The sequence below is a fragment of the Fusarium graminearum genome, chromosome 4, assembly GCF_000240135.3.
Source record: "Fusarium graminearum PH-1 chromosome 4, whole genome shotgun sequence".
Taxonomy (NCBI): domain Eukaryota; kingdom Fungi; phylum Ascomycota; class Sordariomycetes; order Hypocreales; family Nectriaceae; genus Fusarium; species Fusarium graminearum.
Window position 1 is genome coordinate 2,400,585 of NC_026477.1, and position 15,665 is coordinate 2,416,249.

Genomic DNA, 15,665 nt, shown 5'->3' on the forward strand with positions numbered 1-15,665 from the left:
AGGGCCAGTTCTGACTGGAGCATCAGGCGTCAACCATGACAGAACCTCGAGTTATGGACAATTGGCACGGTCATTGCTGAGCAACGCATGTACATAAAGCAATGCAGTTCAACTTGAGATGGGTCAAAAACAAGAAGCGTGGACCCCCGGGGCCCTGTCGTCGGCTACGTATACGATAGGGCGGCACCTGGACAACATCGAGATGCCCCATCTTGGTCCAGTGGACACATTCAAAGTCCATATTGAGGTCGCTTCAACGCAACGCAACGCAGCGCAACACTACTGGTGCCCGTGACTGGGGACTTTTAGCAGAGTCATCCACGGATGGAGAAAAGTCTAAATATAAGTGAGTAAATGATGGAACAGCTTGATTGCTGATTAGTTTCAAACCAGTCGATAGCAAGAGCGACATGGTATCGAGAACATGTAAAAAGAGAAGAAAAAAACTCAGGGGTGGCATACTGATGCTGATGCTGATGTTTGTCTAAATGTCGTACAACCAGCCCATCATGGTGTTCCAAGGACGCGGGCAGGAGTGTTATGGAACTTGGCGTATCCGCATCCTCTATTCAGAAAAAGGCAATTGCGCATGTTGATCAACCGTCAATTGATTGACTGATTTGACCCGAGACGGCAAGATCGCAGCACCTGGCAGGCTGCTTGGATGCATCACCGTCCAAACTCATTCAGTGTGCCTGCCAACGCTCGAAGCACCGGTACAGCACCGTCCGTAGACTATGTGAGTTCCTGCACTATACCGAACTGTAACGGGCAAGATCTCGATCCCAGTTGGTGAAACGGTCATGGTCCCGCCGTCCCAGTACAAACGGGATGCTTGGATGACGGGGTGAGACTGAGAACAACATGTCACGCAGACACGCTCCTTGGTGTCGTCTCTCTGACCTGTTTTGCGGCTGGCTCGTAGAGGCTCGAAACTCGTCGGGACGGTGCGTACTGGCCTACTAAAGAAGCGTGACAGACGGATTGTCAGGGTTGAAGGTGAGCTTGTTCTTCAAGAGGCATCGCTCGTCGGTAGCCAGGTGGTTGTGGGCTAACTCTAGTGGAGCTCCGCTTGAGTTTTGGTGGTCGGAGCAATTGGGAGCCAGGGAGGTGTGGGCCTATACAAGTGACGCACGTTCTGTTCCGCGCGTGGGTTGTTCCTGATCGTCATCGAGCCATGCCCGTTACTGAAATCGAGCTTTGGCTTATGGATCGCGAGACGCCAAAATTCGAGCTTCACCATGATCGAGAAGTTATTTGGTTGAATCGCCCACGGTGCCGCGCCAACAGGTGATCTGCCTGCTTGGGTTTTGGAAATCCCCCAGGTTCCTTCTCCGTGGGCCACATGGTATGGCCACCGACGTCTTTGCCCGAGTCCGTTTGTGCAGCAACGAGGTTTATTCGTCATATTTAGTATGCTTCCAGTCGAATGACGCATATTATAAGCGGTTCCAAGGCATCAATCTTGCTATCCCTTCTTCCACGACGGGTCAGTGTCTCTGGCAGCTAACTTGAGTAGTGAAGGCACCCTTGGATCCAGTCTCTCTCCTTCTCGTTCCAAAGTTCCTTGCAGACTACTGCCTTCTCTTCAACAAACGAGGTAAAGGTAGTTGATCGCCCATACCCACTTGGTTTTAGCATAGGACTGTCGGATGAAGGGTATGTAGGCGTGAGGTAGATCGTTGCATCGATGGGCGAGATGTGCAATATGGCATTGTTCATCAGGCCATCCACACAAACAGCGTCAATCCGGTACAAACCATAAACGTGTGGGATCGGTAATTGTGAATCGGGAAGTGGTGTAGGAATCGTCCATGGAGTGGCATGGGAATTCAACGAATGGTCAGAATCTCGATCCCTCCCAGCCTTACGATTGGCTGTAGCCCGAGAAGCAGCCCCCAGATTAAACGAGCGACTCTCCGTGGACAGTGTGACGCCTCTCGTCTGCATCGTCCTTCGATCCCAGAATGCTTATTCTGTGTGTAGTCTTGGCTTGAATCTTGAATCCTGACTTAGACTCTTCTTCCAACTTGGACTTCAGACAGTCAACAGCAGAAAATCATAGTGTCATCTTGGAAAATTAGTCTCTTGGATAGCAGCGAATATAGTGACACGGAGTGGGATTCCGTGGCCTACAAGCCAATAGCCTTCGTCGATTGATTGATCCACAACTTTCAAGGCCAGCAGACGAGACTTGACCGTATTAGAGTAACGGTAGTTTGTCTTGGTATCCCTAGTCTTGCCAATTTGCTCAAACGAGAATTGGTGCATGTAGCAGCACTTAGAAGTTCGCATTCGGTACTGAGGACTATGTGGTATACAGCAAGTACTGCAAACTGCTACGTCCGATAGTGAATTGACAAGATTTTGCTTGGAGATGCCAATTGCGATGCAGATTGAACTGCAGCGCCCGAAAGCTTTCGGGTGTTTTAGACCCTGGTTCGAACAAGTGCCTGAGTCCGCCTCCCCAAGACCCTGAGTCGAAGTCGCGTGAAGCGTGAAATAGGTATCTCCATGGCACGGATACGGATGAGTCTAGAACGCTGATGAGACGTCGAGGCCTCATGACAGGGTAAGCGATCGATTAAGAGGAAGTCAGCCCCAGGGTGTGCATATGTACTCGCAAGCCTGTTAATTGGTTAGGTGGTTGATTGGTTCGTGCCTGCCCTGCGTAGTCCAAATGCATGGATGGTCCTCTTCGAACTAGGTAGGAGGTACCTACCTGAGGTACGGTACAGCACCAAATTATCGTATTCCCGAATGTTACTCCGTGCATGTTTGTTAATTGTTCCTGCCTCAGTAGAGGGAGCTACCATGCAGTACCTTGGCAGATATAAAAACACTTTTTAGCTGCAATACAAATATCGACTCCATTGTTTTATTGATTGCATATGTCACACTTGGTACTGTAAAAAAGCAATTTCACTGTATTCTTTTACACTCTTTTCTTGCATTCTTCGGGTATCCGGATATAGATACTGGGTTAGAGGACAAATGGCCAAACATCACGATCCCATTCTTAAATTTATTTCCACATCTACGATTTACCGATTTAGCAGTGATCTATTAATCAAGGAGGGCCACATCTACACATAAAAGGGGGGGGATGATCAGCAACTAACTGCCCGGATCAGTCAAGCAAGTAACCTAGATGCTACAGTAGCTAATCTACTATAACTAATCTAATATAAGTAGTAATATCGTGGGTGCATCTAGAGAAAGTCTCCGTAGCTTGTCTTGTTTTAACCGGGGGGTTACGCCGTCATCTGGCGTGTTTGGTATCCAGCAGCAGCGGTCCATGACCAGGCCAACCAAGGAGTCTAGAACTAGGTACTAGCAATAAATAGATACACAGACATGGATGGGATCGAGACCGGGTGCTGTACTCCACCAGTTTGTGTCACTATAATAACGGAGAGTTCTAAAGACACTTGGACTCTTTGAATGTGTTTGTGGAGTGGATAAAGAGAGAGAGAGAGAGATGGATTGATTGATCGCATTGCATATAAGTGAGCACGACAGTCCTCCTCCAGGAATTACTCTTTGCGAACTACTTTCCCTTTGTGGAAACCGGGTGGGAACACAGCTGCACCTTAAGATCTGGCATGTTGCTCTGCCATCGCTTTTACTGCACATTTGTGCTTGCGGGGTGAGGGAATGGCTAGGTTGCTTGTTTCAGCCCTGATTGATATTGATATTGATATTGATATCTGATCCATTGGGAGAGCTGCATCGGAAGTGGCATTTACTATCCCCCGCGATCATCATGTCTAGCTAGTAGCCAGTCAGCATTGTGCGATTTCGATCCTATCGGAAACTGCTTTTCTTCCCGATTAAGCACAGGATCGAGATTGCAATTCTCCGCGTAAGTCATGAAAAGGATAATCGTGATAGAATATCTTTCTCCCTTGGTTCAATCATGGTCACGACTGTTGTCACTCTGAGTCTTGTCTCAAGAAAGACCCGCAACGTTCGAGATCAGGTCCTCGTCAGTGATCACGATGTATCTGCGGTGGCCCAGCAGCGTGGCGCACACGTCCAGACCGGTCGATTTTGTAACTCCAAAGGTCCATACATTCTGACATGTAAGGAGCTGTACCTTTGGCAGGTCTAGGATGGCTATGCTATTTGCTGTCGACATCTGCTCCCGGACAATATCCTTCTGAGCCAATGGTCTGGGCAGAACATTCACAAGAGCATGGCTAGGTCTGAAACAGGTTGCGTATCTTGTTTAGATTTGACCTACCTATGCTCAGTAAGAAACTGTTCCGTTACCAAGGTATTGAGAGCAATGGTCCTATGGGTGATCAGAACTGAACATAGGCCGTCAAGACCGTAGAAGGAGTGAATATTGACCCCAACGCTCAATGTAATTAGATCCAAGTGTAGTTGACTGTTGGACTGAATCATGTGAGTGGAATCGAGGCTCAAATTGCCCCTTCTCTCATGATCGACAGCTCTATATGGATATCCGAGCTCTGACAGGCCACCCCTTCCTTAGTTGACGGCCCGCTGTCGCGTCCGCCAAATTGTCGGGACCTAGACCTAAACTGGGCGGGTATCAGGTTGTCTATTCACTGTGACCGAGATAGATTCTGACCACTTTCTAATTTGAGTCATTATCTAAATCATTTGTGTCAGTAGCTGAGAAGTTCGGGTTCGGATCTATTTGAAAATATGCAGCAAAAGAGTTGAACAGATAAGAGTAAGGAGAAACTGCAACATTGGGCAGGTAGTACAGAGTACAGTGGGAAGAACCGTTGGCGGCCCACGCGGATAAACCCCCACTACAGAGGAACCTAAACCTAACTTGTTCAACCACAAGCAGGCATCCTCGCATTCATTCTGGACTATCCGTATTTCTCCTAAACAAACCGCTCAGCAAAAGCACAGCACAGCAGCGTTCCACTACATTGGGTTCCCTTCAACACGCTACCCGCCTCACCTGCCATAACTTATAACATCTACGTCTTCTTATTCACTCATCGCCAATACGTCTCACTTAAAAAAGTACAATACAAGATGGCCCCAACCAACGACGCAAACAACCGAGCCACAAAGGCTGCGGGTTCGGATTCGGGGGATGCCGATTTGGCCCAAGTAAGTCTTCTCTATTATTATCCATGTCCCATTCTCATGCTTGCCATTGCATTCGGGGTGGATGTTCGCCATCTATCAGGCATGGCAATGCAGGATTTGCCCTCTTGCCAAACATGGGAATGGTAACAAAGCACCTTACCACACATCCGGAGCGAATTGTCCTTGGTCTCCATCCCCCCAGCAGCTTAATGCTGTTCAATACGACAACTGAACATGAGGGGAAATGTCACTCCTTTCCTGTTTCAACCATCTCCTTACCTATATTCTTTCCCCCTTCCCCCCTAACTAGTCATTCCCTGGCTATTCCCACTATCGAGGTCCAGACTCTCGCCCCGGCCTGGCCGTGGAACGTGTTATACCCAGACCCAGAGTCAGACCCAGGCCGCTGGTCGAGACCGCCTCGCTTGGCTTGCCACAGCCCGAATTCTCCTGGTTGATTGACCACTAACTGATTTGCATTGTGCATCTGCGTCTGCATTTGCATATTGCATTCGCATTTGCATTTTGGCCTTGCCGTATCTGCCCTTTGTCTCTTCTTCTTCACACACCACTCACTCTTCTCGAAACGCTTCCCGCAACCACACCCTCTCATCTCAATTCGTAGACCATTCATTGTGCTGTATTTCCAATTATACTGACAACTTCTGCGTTCTAGGCCTACCGGGACCTTGCTAGGTAAACAATTCTACAGCCTCACCTCCCCCCGTCTCAACACGCCCTCACATTCTCCCCCATCTCGATCCACTTTCAACATGATTTCCATGTTCCCCATGTCTCCAAGTCGCATTTCTGTCATGGCCTTCTTGGCTGGTGTACTCGGCATCAGAATATCGCTTTGTGCTCGGTCCCCTCCTTGTGCCCGAGTCTATCTAAATCGATGAATTCCTCCACCGGCGTTTCCGGTGTGCTCAATCCGCACCTAGACGTCGGATAAGCATGCGCGTTTTGGAGTTACCTAACAATCTGAAGAGCTCGAGACATGCCATGTTGAAGATTGACACCATTTGTCATTGGTACCAATTCTCAAAATAGGCCTGCCATCCCATTAGTCTAGTGTCAACTGGCCTCATGCTTGTGCTTGAGCCTTTTCCATATATACCATCAACCACATGATTAATTTGTTCAAACCCCTGGCTTGCCAAGTTGGCGATCGATTTCCACTTGATTCGAATGCATCTTGATCGCTTCACTTCTCACCAAGCACTCATCCCTGCACCCTTCCCAGCACTGCCTTGAACATCACACCGGTTTCATTTGTCTCCCTTTTCCTGTTTTGACCTGCGGCACATGATGCTACGGGGCAATCTCCAGCAACATTTGACTAACATGATATCAATACAGGGGCGAGCAAGCTGCTACCAACCTCGAGAACAACCTCACAAACCTCGAAAGCAGACTTGACGCCATACTTGCTGCCCTTGAAGCCAACGAAAATATACAGGTTCCTGCAGCTACCAAGGTATCTCAGGCCAACTACTCTTCTCAAAGCACCAGAGCAACAGGCAACCAAGACAAACTCCAGGACGGTATCAATGAAAACGTAGACAAAAAGGACACAGCTTGATCGACTAGGAAGTGTTGGGGCTATTCGGTTTAGGTCACCTCATGTCACATAGTAACTTAGATAATAGAGAGAGCGTGGTATGCCAGTCATTGATGAGTCTCTTCTTGTCCCAAGACCATATTTCACCTATAGTATCAGAACGGTTATGGGAAGCTTCACCCTTCCCTGCCATTGATGCATACATTCCAACCGTTCCCCGTCCCATCTCGTAGCCTCGCATACATCCTGAGCACAATGGCTCGCCTCATCCAAGAGCAAAAAGAAAATGAAAAAAATAATAACCAAGAGAAACCAGATATACAGTAAGGCAGCACCGAAAAACAAAACCTAAGCAGCAAACCATGTCTGGGAAAACGAGAGAGAAGTGTCATCCTTGAATGCCCGCAGCCCACTCGACACATCCCCATTCTAACCATAGTCGCCAACACATGCTGTATGTTTGTTGATGTTGTTGGTCCATGCCCATCTAAGTTGATATATTCATTCCATTGTAGCCCGCAATCGAATCGATACAAGTCCTTTGAGGAGGCTTGACGCAACCATCCACACATGAAAAACCCCAGAAACGCCGCAGAAAATGGAAACACACGATGGGGGGTTGTAGCCTGCAGGGCCTAGAAGCCTATATGAAAGCAACGAATAACCAGAGCCAGTGCAAGCAGAACCACGCAATGAAGTTGTCAAAAAACCGGTATCACCAAACAGAACCTGTAGACCTTGTCGGGTCTTGTAATTTGTAATCGCAAGCGAATCAAAACTCAAATCCACTGTGCTGATACAAAACGGCCGCCGCGACCTTGAAAACTCTATACAAGACGGACATGTGGCGTAAAGGGGTCATATGCAATACTTGCAACGGCGTGATGCTTATAAAACCGCCAGGCGAGGGCCGTATTCCGCTATCTGGCGACACAGCGGAGTAAACGTTTCTCAACGCTCGACGGACGTGTTCATGTCGCGACATGACCGGGTTATTGACTAAGTGATCTCATGAAAGCCTGAGATACGGAAAGAAACCCGGTTAGTTGGTCAGACTTCTCATATCAGAAAGGTCAAGACGTGCTCTTGCCATGGGATCCTCGTCAGTTGCAATAATGGCAGGACTCTCCTTGCCATTGCCCAGGAGAGGCTCTCGACTCGTGAAAGCTCGACTCTCAAGTGTCGGCCGCAGCAAACCCTGGCCTCCCTCCTTGTGCTTGGATTTCGTTTCGGCGTGCAGCGCCAGCTCGCGTTCACGGTTCTTCTCAAGCAATGGACCACCAAGAGTAGCACACTTGAGGATGGTCTGAATGAGATGGTTTTGCTGTAGAGGTTTGGACAAATACTCGTCCATTTGAGCTTGAATGCATTTCTCTCGATCGCCCATCATGGCGTGGGCCGTAAGAGCAATGATAGGTGTGCGGTGGCTTCCTATGCCACGCTCATACTCTCGAATCTTGCCAGTGGCCTCAAAACCTCCCTGTGAAACAGCATGTTAGCCGGTCTGTCCATGCACGGTTCGTGAGTATAAAAGTAAATGCAGCTACTTACCATGATTGGCATTTGGACATCCATAAGAATGACATCAAACTTCTTGCTTTGAACAGCTTTGACGGCCTCCCAACCGTTACCTACCACGGTCACCACATGATGGTATTTCTCGAGGATCTTGACTGCTAATCGCTGATTGACAGTGTTGTCCTCAGCAAGCAGAATTTCGAAAGATTTGGTGTTATCGGCTAGTGAGGGGGTAGCTCGGTTTTCAAGAGCAGGAATCATGCCGTTTCCTAGGTCGATGAGTTTGCACGGCGTCGTCATGTACGACGTGATTCCCAAATCTAAGCACGACTTCAAGCTAACGTGAACAACAGGCGCGAGCAGAACGATAGGGAGATACTTGAAATCGTCCACAGCTCTTAGCCTTCTCGCAGTGTCGATAGAATCAACTAGGATAGCATCGTAGGGAAGGGAGCCACCGGTATGCAGGCGGGCCAAGGCAGGGCTCTTCTCTGAATCAACAACAACAGGCTTGAGGCCAATCTTCTCCAGCATGGGCTTGATCGACGCAGCGTTCTGAGATTGCGCCTTGTCGACAAATAGCACCTGGTGACCTCGGTATGGGCGGATCTGTTGCTCAATCAAAGCGGCGTCGTCAGGGGCGAGTTTGACCAGGCATGTAAAGTGGAATTCGCTGCCCTTGCCATGCTGACTATTGACCCAAAGATCACCACCCATGAGGTTAACAAGTCGCTTCGAAATGGACAGACCTAGACCGGTTCCACCAAACTTGCGAGTCATGGAACCATCCGCTTGTTGGAATGTGTCGAAAATCAGATCCAGTTTATCCTGAGCAATTCCTATGCCCGTATCTTGCACGACAAACTCAACCGCATATTCACCAGGTCGGACGTGGCTTTGTCCCATGCTCTCTTTGATTGTCAGGCTGACCTCACCATGCTCTGTGAACTTGATAGCATTGCCAACAAGGTTAAGGATGATTTGTCTGAGACGGAAAGAATCACCAATAACATAATCTGGCACAGAGCTGTCGACCATGTAGGTGAGGTCCAAAAACTTCTCGTTTGCCTTGACGGCGAGAGTCTTGAGGGCGTTGAAGACAGTTCCTCGCAATGTGTAGGGGATTTCCTCAATCACCATTCGCCGAGCCTCGATTTTGGAAAGATCCAAAATGTCGTCAATGATCGTCAGGAGGCTGTTGGCAAGATTATTGACAATGTTAAGCATCTCCCTTTGATATTGAGTCAGATCGGTGTCTAATGTAAGTTGGGTCATTCCTATAATGCCGTTCATCGGTGTTCGGATTTCGTGGGACATGTTGGCCAGGAATTCAGACTTTGTCTTATTGGCAAGTTCGGCAGCTTCTCTGGCTTGAGTGTTGCGCTGAATAGAATCACGCAGGTTTGAAATCATCTGGTTGATCTTTCGTTTGAGCTCGTCCATCTCGCCTGATGCCTCTACATCGACAAGTTTCGTGAAGTCCCCATCCGTGGCTAGGTTAGTTATATCTGAGAAGGCGCGCACTTGTGTTGTCTGCTTATGTTAGAACGAGCCCACAAGGTTGTTCGTGTTCAGGCTTGACTTACCAAATTGCTAGCCATGGTGTTGACATCTGTGGTGATTTCTTTCCAGCGACCATCCAAACCGCCCACGTCGGCTTGAGCGCCCATCTTTCCATCGACACCCACATCTTTGGCAACTCGTTGCACTTCATAGCAGAAGCTAGACAGACGGTCAACCATGTTATTGATGGTTTCTTTCAACACTTGTATCTCTCCATTTGCTTCGACTTTGATCTTCTGGCTCATATCGCCGTTCGCAATGGCTTGTGTGACGGTCGAAATACTCCTGACCTACAGCCGGTTGATTAGTAAATAATATCAAAGGTTTGACAAGACTCCATGCTTACCTGAGCGGTGAGATTTGATGCCATCGTGTTGACGTTTTCTGTGAGATCCCTCCATTTGCCTTCGACGTTGGCTACTTGAGCCTGTCCACCAAGGGTTCCATCCGTGCCTACTTCCCTGGCCACCTTGCTCACTTCAACAGCAAATGTACCAAGTCGGTCCACCATCAGGTTGATGGTGTTTTTCAGCTCTGCGATTTCACCCTTGACCTCGACCCCAATCTTTTTTGTCAAATCACCCTTGGCGACCGCAGTGGTGACCTTGGCAATTTCTCGCACTTGAGTGGTCAGGTTCATGGCCATGCCGTTGACGTTCTCCGTCAGATCTCTCCAGGTACCTTCGACATCGTGCACTGTAGCTTGACCTCCCAAGCGTCCTTCTGTGCCGACTTCACGGGCAATTTTCGTGACCTCACGAGCAAATTGTTGTAGTTGGTCAACCATGGAGTTGATGGTCGACTTGAGCTCGAAAATCTCTCCCCTGCAGTCGGCTTGAACCTTTTGGGTCAAGTCTCCCTTGGCGACAGCTGTGGTAACCTTGATAATGTCGCGCACTTGAGTCGTCAAATTGTTGGCCATGGCGTTGACGTTGACAGTGAGATCGTTCCACATGCCCTGCACTCCCCCAACATCGGCTTGCCCACCTAGCATGCCTTCGGTTCCGACATCTCTTGCTACACGGGTGACTTCAGAAGCAAACGTTCGTAGTTGATCTACCATGGTGTTGATGGTTTGTTGTAGTTGTAATATCTCGCCCCGAGCAGGTTTTTCGATCTTCTTGGTCAGGTCGCCATTGGCTACGGCGGTTGTAACAGATGCAATTTCTCGCACTGCAAAACATGTTAGTTATGTGATAACCCTTGCAGGATTCGTTCGTATATACCTTGATCAGTCAAATTTTGGGCCATAACGTTCACTGCATAAATTATTAGCAAGCCGGCTTATCACTTGCACGATAGAATCATACCGTTGTCAGTCAGTTCTTTCCATGTTCCATCAACACCACCGATGCGGGCTTGACCGCCCAGCAAACCTTCGGTACCAACTTCACGAGCCACTCGCGAGACTTCGCTAGCAAATATTTGCAGTTGATCCATCATAGCGTTGATAGTGCGTTTGAATGTTGTAATCTCAGGGTCCATTTCAACAGTGTTCATGCGAACCTTCATGGTCAAATCACCACGAGCAACAGCGGTAACGATCTCGCCGATTTCGCGCAGAGCCTTTTGGAATGCTTCGTTGGCCTTTTGGTGCTTCCAGAGCTCACGCTCCAAGGTAGCAATACGTTCCTGCTCGAGTATCTCGAGGGCTCGCTCTTGCAGCTGCTTCTGCTCCATCAGCTGGGCATTAACACCCGCGAGCTCCTGGCGCTGACTGTCGAGCAACTTGGACTGATCGTCCACATGTTCTCGAAGTCCTTCGAGGGCTTCTTCGGTCAGCTGATAAGATGGCAGATGCGGAGTGTGCAGGCTACCTTGGGCGTGAAAGACTTTAGGCTTGGGGCGAGCCGCCACCGTAAGAGCCTCTTCGCCAAAAAGAGTGTCAATAACCTCGTTGGGCGTTTCTGGAAACGGAGAAGCAGCTGAGGCCTGGCTCTCGAGCTTTCCGACACGCAAAGCGAGGTTTTGCAGCTCCAATTCAAGCTTACGCTTGGCGGGAGTATCTGGTCCTGGGAGTTGCACCTGGGAAGCTACGCCAACCGGTATCGAATTAGGCGGTCGGGTATCTGGGGCTATCGAAGCGACAATCGCAGCCGCAGCGGCGAGGGCCGCATCGTCAACCATGGTGATGCAGGTGAACTGCTGAGCCGCAGTCAGGCAAGAAATTTTATCCTGGATTGCGCAGGATCGTGTGTGTAGTTTGAACGGGTGGGTGTAGATTGGAGGTTTACGACCAACAAAAGGACGCCAGGCTGATTGGTTGTGGATATAGTATTCGAAGAAGAAAAGAGTACCACGCAAGGCGAAGTGATGACCAAACTAAGGACGCAACAGTTGTCGACTACGAAGCATCCTCGATTGTCGAGAGTTGAGCTGGTCTGAGTATGATACACCAGGTGGCGGCGGGCGTTGGCGCCGTGGCAGCAGGACGGGCGGGAATTGATCCAGTATAAGCAAGACGGTCGCGGGAATTTCAAGTCGGAGCAAAACTAGACCAAGAGGGTCTTTCGAAACGGAAATCGGGACAAGCCTTGTGTCGTCGAAAAACGAGGCCGGATGGCGATAGTATACTGCGACGAACAGTAAGGGTTGAAGAGGGAAGGATTAGGCTGAAAGTCCAGCAAGCAAGCCGTTTGGGAGTTCGCAGGTTGGCTGAAGAGGGCGTAGTATAGTATAGGTAGGTACGGAGTAGCAGGTATTGTAATGGGGACCTAGGAGAAGGGACGGAGGAAGTACTCCCAAAGTAACCAGAGAGGGGATAAACCTGGGAGGCCAGGCCAGGACAGGATGAGATAGGACAGGGCATGACAAAGGGTGGTCCCAACTGCAGCGGTGGCAGCAACCACTGGATCTTAGCACCGGGGTGGGGGAACAAGTCAACGGGCTGGATTGGGTGAACCGAGAGAGCCCGCCCTAGCACGCCTAGCCTTCCACTGACAGGACAATCTTGAGTAGTGTGTACAACCCAGGGAGGTAGGCAGTACATGTTGGTGCTCGAGGGCACCGGGCAATGGCATGTATCTCCGAGTTGGGTCGGTCCTAGGAAGATCCCTCTCGGTGTCTACCACAGCGGTACGAGGTGAAAAGGAGGGCGACAGAGGCGATGGAAAGGCGGAGCCTACCAAGAGTTGCTAACGTCCAAACCGGTCTAGCAGAATGACAGTAACCTCTCTTTTCGGTCTGAAGTGGTGTTTGCCTTTTCACCATCAGTACCGACCGTTAAGGTACGCAGTACTCTCTAATTTATATGGCAATTAAATTTTTGCTTTGGAGGTGAATATCGGCTGTTGTAACAGAACCCAGAACCTTGTTCTAGGACGTTAGTAGAGGGGGGTGAACGATCATCAAGTTGGACAATCTCAACTCGATACGTATGTCGATGTTACTCTACCACGTAATGTATACCAGCAGATTACTTGGTCTGAATAATTTTAAATTGGACCACGATATGATCTGGTTGAGCCCTGAAACTTGGGGGTGAAAGAAAGCATGTATACCATGTGGAGAGATAGAACTAAAAAGAGTAAAGAAAATGAAGGATCATGGTAATAAGGAATTGCGGCTATACTCTGCGGTAGGGGTGGTGCAAACAAACACCATGTACAGAGTACGGTATCTGTGATTTCCATATGTTGGCCACCTCCTATACCATAAAGTTCTGATAGTAGGAAGATGAATTGCGTGCGTTAGAATACAGGGTACTATCTCGCATTTTGCAAGATTTTATTATGCACCTACATGCACACATATATTCGATCCATCTCTTGCATATCAGATATGAGTCTAGCTACCTAGACAGTGATTTCAGCAAAGTCCCCTCCTGCTCTTTTCATCTGGTCCGTCTGTCCTATATATGTTTGTTCCCACGCAGCCCTCTCTGTCCTATACATCTAGCTTTATGCAGCGCGTATACATGAACTCGCAAAGGCATTTCTCTTATTTATTCAAGCAATTATTTTGACTCTACGTCCTCGATCAGTAAATCTTCCCATAATGATGGGCTGCCTCGCAATGGAGGCTGGGTGTACTGTAATTGGATGTCACCTTTTCGACTGGGTCTTCTGGGGAAATCTGTTTATCAAGAGCCAATAATTTGCTGCCCAGAGCCTCTCCCCGCCCCTACTGCAAACTAGCGGCTGCACGAACGAATCGATCGACATATCACTGTCCGTTAATGTAAAATGGGCATTTCGGACAAGGGCACTACGCCTGCACCAAGGCGGCTGAGAATATGAGGTGAGTTGCGAGCAGAAAAATAGTAACCTACCTTAGTACCTACCTACTATTACCTAGGCCTGCCTACCTAACTAAGTAGGTAAAAGGGAACATTCCAAATTGCTATGGATCGGTTTAGTAGATTGCCTCTCAAACTGTCTCAGACATTAGGTATCCGTGTTGCTTGTCTTCCAAGGTCCCCGGGCAGTTGACATCGAGTTCCGCTTGAACCTTAAGCAAGGGATATTGGTATTACTGTTGTGCTGTGATTTGTTGGCTTTGCTCAACTAGTACAGTACAGTACAGTACAGCACAGCACAGCACAGTACTAAAATTAGTACATAAAGGATGGACTCCTCTTTTGAAACGGTTCGGCGGTCAAGTGGCTGTCTTTCAACTCAACTGGTCCACGGTTAGTTGTCACACAATTCAAGACGAATCGCGAGGGACTGTCGCCTGACTTTAGTGTTGAAGAATATGTGTGGACTAGGATGACAAGAAATATTGTAAGAAATAGCTCAGCTCGTCTGTGTTCCACATTTGAATACTGGTCCCAGACGTTTCCTCACTTTTGTTGTTGTAGTGGATGTCCAGCGCCAACGCTCATGGGTACGTTTGTCTGTCTCTGAAGCCCAGCCCGCTTGCCAAGACCGTTGATGTGGGGTCTTGCTCTGCCACTCGCACAGTGGCGATACTTAAGCGAGGGAAACTTGCGAGGGCAGCAGGGCAGTAGGAGCAATCTCAGGCCTTTCTTACTTTCGAAACATGTCTCTTGCTTTGATCTGGGAGTTGACATCATTGTAGCAATACCTACCTACGGCACCTATGACTTACTACCAGTCACAAGATCGTTTTGACACATACAAACACCAACTTCAGCACTTCAGTCTCTGCCCGTGTAAAGAAATTATACATGTGCCCATTTTAGTGGCATATTCTTTAGTCGCTGGGCCGTTGCAATTGGTCTTGAAACGGCTCTTGAGCTGTCAACAAGCGGCTTCTGCGGCTCGGATGGCTGCCCCTGGTTTAGTCTGCCTATTCCCGTATTCATCTGCAGCCTTTCTCCGGAGGCTTGACCTAATCCTCATCCTTATCCTCATGTTCAACTCTACTGAATTTATCCTGCATCAAAGCGCTGTAGCGGCACCGTGCGGCCCCCAGCGGGCGCTCACCGTTGCTGTTGTTGTTGTTGTTGGTGTTGTTGTTGGTGGTGGTGGTGTCCTTTTGTCCCCTTACCAAGCAAGCAACAAACTCCCATCTCCAAGTCCATACTGCATGCACAATGATGGCTTCTGTGCTATGCCGCGGACGGTGAGCAACAGGGATGGTGGCAAGCGCCATTGATTTGATGAGTATTGCGATAGACGGCGTCTTGTGTTTCAGGCAAAACTGGCAGAGATGATCACATTCGATTAATTGCCCACGATACCACAAAGTACTCATGGTCCAATCGAGAGGCCTCAAGCATAGGCGACCCAGCATTGTTGAAAGCTTGGACTGGATAGCCGTCGCTCATACACGTACAAGTGCATAGAACCACATTCTTCAAGCATCGCTCTAAAGGAATATCGATATTCACTGGCAGTCAGACTGAGACTGGAAATGATGAGAATTATATTCTATCATTTGCGAACACCCAGATCATAGCGGTGCAGCATTACAGGCTCAGGGGTTGAGGTGGGTCTAGGTCGTGGTCAAATCAGCCACCAACGTCATTTTGGAA

At 48.8% G+C, this 15,665-nt stretch overlaps 4 protein-coding genes across 4 annotated transcripts; 2 read left to right on the forward strand and 2 right to left on the reverse strand.

The window, feature by feature from the left end:
- Positions 1-1,506: 1,506 nt before the first annotated feature.
- Positions 1,507-1,950, reverse strand: FGSG_13061 (uncharacterized protein; the record flags this gene model as incomplete). The annotated part of the gene is made up of 1 exon (XM_011328518.1): positions 1,507-1,950. One exon carries the CDS (start codon positions 1,948-1,950, stop codon positions 1,507-1,509), a length of 444 nt encoding a protein of 147 aa, XP_011326820.1.
- Positions 1,951-5,022: 3,072 nt separating this feature from the next.
- On the forward strand, positions 5,023-6,664 carry FGSG_07117 (uncharacterized protein; the record flags this gene model as incomplete). The annotated part of the gene is made up of 3 exons (XM_011328519.1): positions 5,023-5,100; positions 5,756-5,775; positions 6,442-6,664. The coding sequence occupies 3 exons, from the start codon at positions 5,023-5,025 to the stop codon at positions 6,662-6,664; spliced, it is 321 nt and encodes a 106-aa protein (XP_011326821.1).
- Positions 6,665-7,685: 1,021 nt separating this feature from the next.
- On the reverse strand, positions 7,686-11,851 carry FGSG_07118 (uncharacterized protein; the record flags this gene model as incomplete). The annotated part of the gene is made up of 5 exons (XM_011328520.1): positions 7,686-8,123; positions 8,195-9,616; positions 9,748-10,014; positions 10,071-10,897; positions 11,035-11,851. The coding sequence occupies 5 exons, from the start codon at positions 11,849-11,851 to the stop codon at positions 7,686-7,688; spliced, it is 3,771 nt and encodes a 1,256-aa protein (XP_011326822.1).
- Positions 11,852-14,849: 2,998 nt separating this feature from the next.
- Positions 14,850-15,504, forward strand: FGSG_13062 (uncharacterized protein). Its single transcript, XM_011328521.1, has one exon. It carries the CDS (start codon positions 15,041-15,043, stop codon positions 15,284-15,286), a length of 246 nt encoding a protein of 81 aa, XP_011326823.1. The 5' UTR covers positions 14,850-15,040; the 3' UTR covers positions 15,287-15,504.
- The last annotated feature ends 161 nt before the right edge of the window (positions 15,505-15,665 follow it).